The 11,982-nt window shown below is 46.3% G+C and overlaps 1 protein-coding gene across 1 annotated transcript in view; it reads right to left on the bottom strand.

Moving 5' to 3' along the window:
• The window catches only part of gmpr (guanosine monophosphate reductase), a 10,257-nt gene extending 752 nt beyond the window's left edge, over window positions 1-9,505 (bottom strand). The window contains exons 1-8 of the mRNA XM_036515669.1: window positions 9,333-9,505; window positions 4,954-5,073; window positions 4,214-4,297; window positions 2,942-3,115; window positions 2,340-2,421; window positions 1,882-1,988; window positions 1,336-1,378; window positions 290-449 (exon numbers count right to left, since the gene is read on the bottom strand). Of these exons, the coding sequence (XP_036371562.1) occupies window positions 290-449; window positions 1,336-1,378; window positions 1,882-1,988; window positions 2,340-2,421; window positions 2,942-3,115; window positions 4,214-4,297; window positions 4,954-5,073; window positions 9,333-9,419 (857 nt within the window). The 5' untranslated portion in view covers window positions 9,420-9,505. The remainder of the gene's footprint in view (window positions 1-289; window positions 450-1,335; window positions 1,379-1,881; window positions 1,989-2,339; window positions 2,422-2,941; window positions 3,116-4,213; window positions 4,298-4,953; window positions 5,074-9,332) is intronic.
• Between the last annotated feature and the right edge of the window lie 2,477 nt (window positions 9,506-11,982).

An 11,982-nucleotide genomic window follows, 5' to 3' on the forward strand; every position in this document is an offset into this window, starting at 1 on the left:
TGAGTAGATTAGCCTGTTGTGTGAATGTCAGTGCAGCAGTAACATGAATTCAGTGTGAAAGGAGTAACCTGGAAGAGAGATGGAAAAACAGATGATCGACACTGGGGAGCCACTAGGGGGTGCCACAAGGCATTGGTGACAGTTAACTCAACCATAGAAAGAAAACCATAGATGTTTGTTATGCCAATCCACCCTGTATATGCTTTATTGCTGCTTCTGTTCAGCGTAGAAACGCAGCAGGTCTCCGCTGGCAGAGGGGGTTTTGGGGCGAGCCAAAAGAGGTCCTCACCTGTACTCTGCGACTCCTCCCACGTATTTCTTCATGGCCGTATCCGAGCTCATCCCGTAGAACAGCTTCACTTTCTTGCCGTTCTTCTCGATGACCTCGCCCGCGCACTGGTCGTGCCCTGCCAGCATACCCCCCATCATCACGAAATCCGCCCCCGCCCCTGCAGAGAGCCGTGAGAATGGTGACACTGAGTCCAGAGGAGGTAACAAAGACCAAATCCAGCTCAATGCACATCCAATCAGTTCGCCTTTAAGTAATATTTCAGATTGTATTTGAGTAGTAGCTGCAGTTCAAATCTGGATTTGAACAGAGTAGATATGTATTTATTCTACTTAGTGATATCTAGAGACAAATGTTAATTGGAGCTGTTTTATTTGTAATTATGCATAATTATTATTTATTTTGTAACAATACTAGTTCTGTCACGACAAACTTACAGAGCACTACGTAAGAGATGCGTGATATAATTCTGAAGGCGAAAAGTACTTTTTGAGTGAAATAAAGCGGTCTTTTGAATGAAAAAAGCCGCTGGCCCAAACTGTACCCCGCCCACAGTGTTGGCAGTGCCAGCCTGCTATCCAAGTGACTCTTTACTGGGACAGATGGCACTGCGACCTAGAACCATGGCAACCGTCCAGGCGGTCGACCACCTGATTCAAATTATCATCAAATTAGTGCCTCCGCTGAATTAATTTACCCTCTTTGTTCTGAGCCTTGGAAATGGTTGGTAATAAGTGGAGGGAGACCTGTGGGACGACAGCTTCCAGAGGCCTCTCCTGGGTAGTGTAAAGCATTGATATTATGAAGCTACCCAGTAATTCTGTTCTCTGGAGCAGTCTGAATTCACACTCATTCACAGGTTTAGTAACGTTACTGTGCTGGAAAAATCCTCACTTAACCCTCAGGGACGGTTTCATAGGGACATCCACGGTCTCGAACGAGCTAACGAGGGTTGCCTTAATGTTCTAATTAGACTCTGTGAAACGTTCCGCCCTGTGGAGCGCAGTGAAGGTGTACACGCAGAGGTGGGTGAACACAAAACTTACCGAATGCTTTGGCCACATCGCCTGGACAGCTACAGCCACCATCCTAGAGAAAGGAGCACAACATTATCAACAGTCAATCATCTAGTTGTCGTTGTGCCAGGTTCAGAGTTCAAAGGTCAATGTCAACGCTACAAAACTAGAGATAGACATGTCCTCAGATCAGCTATGCCAAGCTGATTTCATTGATTTCAAAGCAAACCAGCTGGTCATCCTATACTATTACACAGTAATGTAACTGCAAGGTTTGTCTCTGTGAATGTGTGGACATGGTATTCATATAAAAACAAATCCACAGACATCGGCATGGTAAATGCTGCCCTCTCGTGGCAAGGTGATGTTACTGACCAACTTAAAATCAATTTCAGAAAAGGTAAATGACAAGGACACACAAGGCAATAGAGACTCCTTTGTCCAATGAAATATTGCTTACTATTCCTTGTCTTGGCCTGTCCCAGCCGTGATCTCTGGGTCAAGCCGTGCGTGTTGGATAGCAGGGGGACTGGGGTGTGTCACTGTTAGCAGGGGGCTGGGGTGTGACTGACTCACCGAAATGATGTGTCCTTTGAGGCCATGGGCGGAGTCGGCGCACTCGATGACAGCACTCAGCTGGGGGTACCCGACACCAGTCTTGATGCGTGTGGTGCACACGGAACCTGCATATCATAGGGTGCCTTTGATAAAGGTGCCTTACGTGACATCATCAGCCAGAGGGATGGACTGGCCCAACAGGGGGTGAGCCAGACACCCAAATAATCTCTCGGACACACTGATATCTCTAATGGTCCCATTGCAGTCTGATAAGCCTTTGTCTGAAACCTGTAAATACCTGTAATGTGCATTCTAATTTGCTCATTAGTACTATTAGCATTTACTGATAAAGCCTGAGATCCATGCATCAAAATTACTCTCAGCTGTGGCTAATGAAACTAGATACTGAGTGCTTTTTCAGTGTTGCCCAGAGGAGAATTTCCCCCTCAGGAACAAACAAGGAGTCAGGTCCAAACCTGGCCCGATGCCCACTTTGATGATGTCAGCGCCAGAGAGGATCAGTTCCTCCACCATCTCTCCCGTCACCACATTGCCAGCCTGGAACAGAGCATCATGGGAACAGGAAATAGACAGAGAGGCTCTTTTGAGAGAGAGCAGTGACAGTCAGGCTGGGTGCTCTGTAACATCATCCAGAGGTTTTATGGATATGCATAGCGCGCACAGATTCCTGAGGGAGGTATATGAATCTCCCAGACTGCAGAATGGAAAACATTAGCAAAAACAACATCAAGCAATCAACACCTCAAGAATAACTGGGGAAAATGTATGATTTGCAGGCAAAATGATAATTTGTGATTATGTTGTATCAAACTCCTCTTCCTTTTGTGAGAATTTCAGTCTCCCGGGGGCAAATAAGATCACGCCACACACACATACACACACACACACATCACCATCCCTGTTTGAAATTTAGTACCCTAAGTGCAAACCTGAGCTGTCAGTAAACAAGTAAAAATATCACAGCTGTTGGCGGTTTACATTACAAAGGTTGTGACATAGTGTGACAGGAAACCCCCCAGTAGCAGTAAACAAGCCCGACGGGGACCCGTGACCTCACCATGATGGTGTGGTTGGGGAACTTGCTCCGCACAGTCTTGACGAACTCCACAAAATACTCGGAGTAGCCGTTGGCCACGTCCAGGCAGATGTACTTGATGAGCGGGATGGCCTCCAGAATGCTGCACAGTTTCTCCAGGTCAGCCTGGCTGCTGCCGGAGCTCGCCGCCACATGCTGGGGAGGTAACATTACTGAGTCAAACAGTACCATTAGTACAGCACTGCACTAATCATACAGCAGCCTTATTACAATACTGTGCTAATCACACAGTGCCCTTATTACAATACTGCACTAATCATACAGCAGCCTTACTACAATACTGTGCTAATCACACAGTGCCCTTATTACAATACTGCGCTAATCACACAGTACCCTTAGTACAGCACTGCACTAATCATACAGCAGCCTTATTACAATACTGTGCTAATCACACCATACTATTAGCACAGCACTGTGCTAATCACACAGTGCCCTTATTACAATACTGTGCTAATCACACAGTACCCTTATTACAATACTGTGCTAATCACACAGTACCCTTATTACAATACTGCGCTAATCACACAGTACCCTTATTACAATACTGTGGTAATCACACCATAGTATTAGCACAGTCCTGTCCTAATCACACAGTACTGTCAGAACAGTCCTGTGCTAATCACTGTCAGTACTGTATTGATCACACAATACTGTGCACAATGCTGTGCTAATCACACAATACCATGTGCACAGAGCCATAATAATCACAGTCTATGGGGTGTACAACACCGTACTAATCACACATTGCACTCACTGTGTACAAGGATACTGATCACACTACAGTTACTAGTACACAGCGTAGTCGGGTTCGGGGTGTACCACAATGCAATAATATGCAAATCATGCAAACAACTTTATCACTAGTGTTCTTCTTAAATAAACCAGTGACTGCACACTGACATGCTTTACAGTTATAAGCCATAGTGTAGCCACAGAATTACTTTCAAGTACTCATTCCTCTCCCATATTGGTGAAATTCTTTTCATTGCAACACTTCATATTTGCTTAGCAGTTTGTCTTACACAGGATCGCCTGCAAGCTCTCGTGTTACGCATTCTAAAACCCTTTGGTGCAGTTTGGGCTCGCTACAGCAGCAGTACCGGTAAAGCACCTCGGCTGAGAGAATGCTAACAGCATTCCACCTGGGACTCAAACTCACAGTGACCTGGAGTTCAGGCGCTGACACCTCTGCATTTGCCAGAGTGCAATCTACAGGCTATGCCCGTCCCTTACCTCTAAGCATTCTGGGCAGTTGGCGGCGAAGGTCTTCCACTCCTCCAGGGAGTAGTGCTTATGAATAGCAGTAAAGAGCGTGTGCTGTAGAGAGACAGGAACCACAGTAGCAGTCAGTGTTATTTCCTCCCAATGGTGTAGCCATGTAACGTTGATGTTAACGTTAACGTCTCTTTCATTGTCATGTTGGAGTGTGTCTGAGTCAGATTCACTGTTGATGCTTTTCTCAGTGTGATGCGGTGTTATATATTTTCTTAGAGGTGTGTGTGATTCTATTTTTGTGTTATTTCCTCTCTGTTGTTTATCTAACTCTGATTGAGAGTTAATTGCTCTCAATGGCAGGTCTAACGCTGTGTTGCTCTCCCTCACCGTCCCTGTGATTGAGTTTTCTGTGGTTCATTTTAACACTAGATGTTCTCTCTGCTAATATCATTTTGTACTTTATTCAGTAGTCCACTCTTGGTAGTGTCGGTCAGTCTTTTGTTCAGTAGTCCACTCTTTGGTTCATGTCAGTTACTGTTTTGTTCAGTAGTCCACTTTCTAGGTAGTGTAGTTTCAGTCAGTATTTTTGAACAGTAGTCCACTCTCTGGGTAGGGTATTTTCAGCCAGTATTTTGAGCAGTAGTCCACTCCCTGGGTAGTGTATTTTCAGTCAGTATTTTGAGCAGCAGTCTGCTCTCTGGGAGTGGAATGTCAGTCTGTACTTTGAGCAGGGGGTGAAGGCGGCCGGCCAGACTCACTTTGCTCAGCACCTTGGCCATCTCAAAGGTACCCGTGGTGTCCATATTGGCCGCGATGATGGGGATGCCATGGTAAGTCTGTTTGGAGTTGCGGAATGTGAAGGTTCTCTGCAGGTCCACCTGGGGGGCAACAGGGCAAACAGCAGGCCGCACGCTTAATTCACATTCTCTTGGAACTCCGCCGGCATTCAGCCGTGCAAAGAGGCCTCTCTCCGCTGAATTCCCCACTGGCTCAGCAGATGACTCGCGTGGCAGTCCAGAGACCTCAGAATCTGGTAATTTGGTCAGAGTAGGCAGCTAGTGACGGCACCAGGCAGTAAGCGCAATTTTACTGCTGAATAACAGGCTGGATAAAATAGTGATCATCAACTCAGTATCTTTACAGAGATTCGGAGGCTCCAATCTGTAGGCTATAAAGACTGTATTTGCAAGCTCCGCAGACAAACTGGCCTATCACAGCAGACGTAGCTGTGACTCAAAGGGCAGACAGGGCGAATGGTGGAACTGATCGACAGTCTGAGAACCTCTGTATTTCCTGGCTTCTTGTCATCCGTTTTGACACACACATAAGACAGGGAGCCATGGCCTGGCAGCCGGATCAGGCTGAACATTGTAGCACACAGAGGAAAGGAATTTAATCTCGGTCTTGCAGGGTGCCAGGGAATGGCTCTGATAAAAAAAAAAAAAAAAAAACCTAACTAAAAAACATGATGTGACTTAGCTGTATTCTTTGTGTGGAAGAAATATATTCAGGTCCAGGCACTTATAAATTGGCTATGTCACAGCCATTGACTTTGTGTTTGGTCAGTTTATCCAGCTTAAAAGCTATTCCTGGAGTTCATTTTTTACAACCTATTGGCAGTTTTTTTTTTCCTCAGAAAAGTTCAAATCAATTTCAAGTTGTAATCGGGCAAGCATGTTAAATACTGCAGACAGTTCTCTTTTCTGAATAATGCTGAGATTCCTGGTGAGATTAAGTGTCCGGTACCTCTCAGCAGTGGGGAGCCATTTGGATATTGTAGCTGAAGACCAATCTTATTCAAACACGTTTTACTTTTTAGAGACAGCTCCAGGAGCATCACCATGGTATCACCAATGTGCAGGTGAGGCCGCGTTCATCATGAAAGAATCAATGCCGTGATCAATCTGGTGCTGTTCACTCCACGGGATATTTACAGCCTTCTGCATCATGATATACCGTACTGTGGCAATGGTTTCTGTTGCGTTTACGCTAAAGTATTTCCCAACTCGGTTGGGAAACAGGATAAATATACAGTGATCACGTCATTTCATGAAACATTGAAAAAAAAACAGCAGGATTCTCACATCGGGGGGTAAATTTTAAATATTGACCTGACTAATTATGACATCAAAACCAAGATTATCTCAAACACGTTTGTGAAGTACTTATTGTCGGACTACCCTTGAAATTTATGTATGGGCAATTTTATCGTTTCCAGTTTAACTAAATCAGAATTTGAATGTGGCAGAAGTAAATAGTAAAAATATTTCTGTGTGTGTATATATATATGATATGTCAGTACATATTTCTATCAATAATGATGTGAAGAGATAAATAAATCTCTGTGTTGTTCTCTTCTAGTTTCCATGTTTTGATCATTGTCAAGATTAGCCTCCACGTGGATGGCATAGACCAGTATAAATAGCATATAAGTACACACACACACACACGTAAAAGAGAAATTCAAAGAACGACTCCTGTGCAATGTTAACAGCTGGCCTGTAGGGACATAGTGAGCAGCAGCTGATTTCTGACATCGCTTCAATGGGGTCAGTTATATCTGCAGAATATTAACAAAAAACATTAACCCACCATTCTGAACAGGCCTGGGTCAGAGCAATATGACCTAACTTACCTGACCGTGGCCAGGAAAACCAGGCCAGGAGGCTCTGCAGCCATGGAGCAATATGCTGAATCATTCAGAGAAACTAGTGGAGCGAAATGTCCCCTGTAAACTGATATATACCCCAGAAAACAGAGCCCCAGGGCACCTGATCCTGCATTGCCTTGAGCTCTCTGCTGCTGTGTTCAGCTTCCTAAGAGTGACTCTCCTCAGCCTTCAGCATGATTCATACACAGCTTGGCCTACGGCTGTGTGCTGTAGGAAGTGTGCGCTCCTGCATTTAAACCAACAACACTCAGTCAAGCTCATGAATGGCTCAGTTTGGCTCCTGATTTGACCCAGTTTGGCTCCTGATTTGAGCTCAACCTAAGCGCAAACTGAGCCCTACAGCCTAGTCTTAAGTTTGAGCCGGGACTGAGTCACCCATAAACCTAACTGAGCCATTATTTGAGGTGGCCGCCATCTTTGTTCAGACTCACTTAGCCTAATGTTGGGTCCAACATGGCTGGCAGTGTGAACAAGGCACAAACCGGCCACAAGCTCACATGAGAAGCTCGACAACAGCACCCACACATGTCACGCCAAACCCCCTGTCCCTCCAACACCGACAGCAGCACAGATTAACAGTGACACGTTCCTAATCTGTGTCATGGCATAGATCATGTAGCCAAACAAGGAGGTGAGAGATCGATAAAATATTTATTCAAGAGGGTGTGAAGAGACTGGGTCACAGTATTGGAGCTCCTCTGCCGAGGTCAGACGGCAATGAGAGAGGCGAGTGAATTCACCCAACGCCGCGTGACGGCACGGGAATGTAATCGCCGCCCCTGCCGAGGCTCGTCGGTTCGCATTAACGGCGATCAATAGCCTTAAAAGGGAGGGCTGCAGGTTGTGAGCCTGGCTTTCGGGAGCAATTTCATCTCAGAGTCGCCGCTCCATGCATCATACAGTGTCAGGTGCGCCGGGCCCGTTAAAAGCATTCTGCCTGGACACGCTCCACGGGTGCTGTGACATCATCCTGCGGCACGGCCCAGAAAGAGGGCCGCTCAGACCGCGCCTCGTTTAATTCAACGCTGCGCGGAATCAATCTGCTAATCTAAACATCAGTCAGTCCGCGACAGCTGTTCCACAGGGAATCCAGGTTTAGTGGAACTGGCCCATCTGATCGATACCGATAGCAGTGTGTTATGTTCACACATGCAAAGCGCGCGCCTGGGCTTGAACATGGATTACTCTGATGTGTTTCTCCTGAGAAACTGATGCTTTGGTGAGACAGCTGCAAATGCACTTCCAACAGTGCTAACGTCCTTACGGCTTGCTGCACAGAATACGCCATAGAGATAAGGACCCAAATCTACACTTTGGTTTTATATTAAAAAAAAAAAAAATAATTGATATACTACTTTTCTGTGATGTCTTTATTTAGCTAAATCTAGTAATACAGTACATTCAATGTAGGCCACAACAGCTGAGCAGCTTCTTCGTGTCGATGGGTATTACAATACTAGAGCATAGCTCCAGGCATTGAGTTACAGCACAGATGGTGGAGAATGATGTTTACTCCCTAGTTACATGCGACTGTGTAGGATATGTATGAGGAAATGAGGGAATGAGGGAGAGAGGCAAAGAAAGAGAGGGAGAGAGGAGGACAAAAAGACAGACAGGAGAGAGAGGGGCAGGTAGAGAAAGAGAAATGGAGAGGGGAGGAGAGACAGGGAGAGAGAGGTGGAAGGAGAGAAAGGGGCAGAAAAAGAGAGGGGGGAGAAATTGAGGGAAGAATAGGGGACGGAAAAGAGAGGGAGGACTGAGGAAGAGGGAGATGGAGAGGAAGAAAGGGTAAGGGGATAGAGAGAAAGGACAAGGAAAGAGCAACAGAGGCCGCTCCAGCCCCATGTAATCCATGCATGCTGACGGTTAGCCCACCAAGCTCTGCGGGGCTATTTTTAAATGCGGCCTTTGCGTGCGGGTCTCACGTTGCTTCACCTTGACCTGACACTTGTTGTCCGACACACCACAGCGCAACGGCCTACGGCTGCTACGTGCTCTCTTACCCGCCACAGAGCGCACACAGGCACTTAGGAGTACCTCTGGGTTTCAGACACGGTAATCACAGAGACGTAGGCTCAGACACGGACATGCTCTGTAGCCCTGACACTCGGGAAGGTCACAGATCCACACAAATGCACACACATTTCATGCAGATAGAGAATGTATGTCAGAGAGAAGATGGGATTATCACCTTTTGTACCTGTGTTTTGCTATTTAAATTGCTCTACATAAGAGCGTCTGACAGGTAACTGAATGTAAATATAACTGTCATAATCCTTCTACTCAGGGTAGCCACCTGAATTTCGGTCATTAGAGGCACTGCAGTGCTCTCAATGCACTTCTATGCACCGAATACGTTTCAGAAATCACTTACAACAATAACATTTACAGGGGTATACAGAGGAGAGAGAGGCCATAAACACACACACACATACACAAGCATGTCAAAAAATAAGGCCACATTACCTCCGACCTGCTCTTCAGACTGCTTCTTTTAGGCCTGAACAGGACATCTTTGAAGTCCAGTTTGAGGTCGGCGTCCACCCTCGGCATGGTTCCGCACCTGAATCACGTTCGTAGCTCTCCAGACACTCTCCGCACGCCGGCAGAAATGCTCCCCGGTCCTCGGCTCCGGCCACCAAACCCGAACCTCCAGGCGGCGAGCGTATTTATAGTGCGCAGCGGGCAGAGCGAGCCCGAGCCCCCATGGCTTTATTTGGTGAGGCCTACTCACTCGTCTCCTTCTCTCTCTCCTTCCCTCTCTCTCTCCCCCTCCCTCGCTCTTTCTCTCTGTCTCTCCCTGGAGTGGCAGCAGCAGCAGCAGCAGCAGCGACAGCCGCGGTTCCTGTCTGGCCAGCCCACACGCGCGCATGCACACACACACACACACACGCACCCGTACGCACACACACACTGCAGTGCCACTCAGCAGAACAGCACACCTGCAGTGGAACAGGCACCCTGCTCTACTTGGCAGGATATCGATACCCTCCTGACAAATGGAGAAAGAGAAGGAGAGAGAGAGAGAGAGAGAGAGAGAGAACAGGAGGGACACACACAAATTGGATTCTTTGCGATCTTTGGAGAGAGCAGCAGAGAGAGAAGAGATTGGCACAGCCACACTGAATGGAGAGAGAGAGAGAGAGAGGGAGAGACCTACAGCCGCAGGCACGCGTGCTCTCCATACACCCTTAGCAGCTTCACCCCTCTGGGCGAAAGATGGCCGCACATTTCTGGAGGAGGAGCCGGGGAGACACAAACACTGTTCCTCTGGGGGCGAGTGCTTTAGTATTTACAGACCTCCAGAGGTAATGTTGTCGAAACTGCTTTTCACATACAGGTACAGGGCTATAGGTCAGCCAGACAGTGTGGCTGGTATTGTCACTATATTTGACAGCACATGTAATACGTGGGGTACTTTCACCCATGAAAACTGTTGTAAGAACTCTGAAACCTCACTATGTTGTGGACTATGGACAAATTACAATTCTTCAGATTTTCACATACAACTGCTCTGAATACTGTATGTCCAAATTAGTGTTTAATCACAGTACATCTCTCAAAATGAAACATGATCAGACCCCCCTCCCCCAAGCCTGGATCAAAGCTGAAATTTGGCCAGATGATGTTACAAAGGAACAACTGTCGAGCCTCTGTCACTGTTACAGTTATGTTTCTGCTATGAAGCTGTGGAACAAGAGCATTGCTTTCACACCGGCCAAATGCAGGCCCATGCCGCAATCTCTCTGTACAATTTTAGTGCCAAACAGATAGACAGTGGGATTTATACAGGCTTACAAAGGGGGGGGCAGGGTTGAAAGCAACATGTGAGCTCTCGGCAGCATTGCTCTGTGCCATTGGGGGCCGGCTCACCAACCTATTGGGCAAAGAAGGGAAGTGAATCGGAGTGCGGGGTAGCTGGAGAAAATGGACGCTCACTGATCCCCTCGCAGATTTCCCGGGAAACGGGTCGCCGAGCGGGATTAGGCAAACGAGGCTGTGAATAAGTCAAACGCTGCGTCTGTCAAAGGCAACCTTTCAGCAGACGACATCGTAGAAACAGCGAGGAGGTGAAGTCATGCAAACTGAGCTGGGTTAGACTGGAGCTGAGAATGGAGGGGGTGACGAAGAGGTGCAGTGTGACATTGTGTGCCTGGAACTCAGTTAAGAACCAGAAGGGTGAGGGTTCGAATCCAAGATGGGACACAGTTACTGTATCCTTGATGAAGGCTTTTGTAAATACCCTGCTGTATAGATGGGTTAATATGATAGAACTCCACATACAGTGTTTTGAATAAGGACATCTGGTAAGTAAATAAATGAGATAAAAACAAGATAGGAAAAAACCAGCCTGAGGAATGCTGGATGAGCGGGACAGGAATGACTGTAAATCTTAGACAGACGCTACATGTGGGGGCTAGAACAGGAAACGGTGAGAATGAGCCTCAACTTAATGGACCAAGACTGTACCATAGCTTCATCGGCCAAGATGGTACCACAGAATTAATGTAATAAGAGGGAAATATGATATATTTCTTAATAATAATAATTCAGAAGTTAATACAGCAGATATTTATCATTAAAAACTGAAAAACAGGAATGGGATGGAAAAATCTGTGAGCATAGGGCATTATAAACTCTTCAGAAGATAAAGCCTAAATACAGATCAAATTATGTATCTCACAAATATGATACCTACATAAGATACCTGTATAGGCAGCAATCTGGTGTCAGGAAAGATAAAGGTCAGTGACAAATGCTTCTAATATGGTGTTTGCCCTTCAGCAACTGTTTTTTTCCTCTTGGCTGAAAAGGCCAGCAACCTCCTTTACTAAGGTTTCTCATAGCTAAATATGTCCCTTAATTATTGTAGGAAAATCCAGAGAAATACCCTGCTTCCTCCCCATTCGATACTGATACTGTTTTGTTCTGTGTTTCCAAGTTTCCATTGGATAAGGTGTATCTCACATGATCGCGAACAGTAGCAATGAGCAGGTTTACTCGAGGGCCCGACAAAAAGTGCAATACCACATTTTACCACATGGTGTCCTAAAAGCAAAGAAATATACAAGCCTCTTGCAGCTCTAATGAGTAAATCTTAGAGGGTGGGAGAGAC

The sequence above is a fragment of the Megalops cyprinoides genome, chromosome 21, assembly GCF_013368585.1.
Source record: "Megalops cyprinoides isolate fMegCyp1 chromosome 21, fMegCyp1.pri, whole genome shotgun sequence".
Classification (NCBI taxonomy): domain Eukaryota; kingdom Metazoa; phylum Chordata; class Actinopteri; order Elopiformes; family Megalopidae; genus Megalops; species Megalops cyprinoides.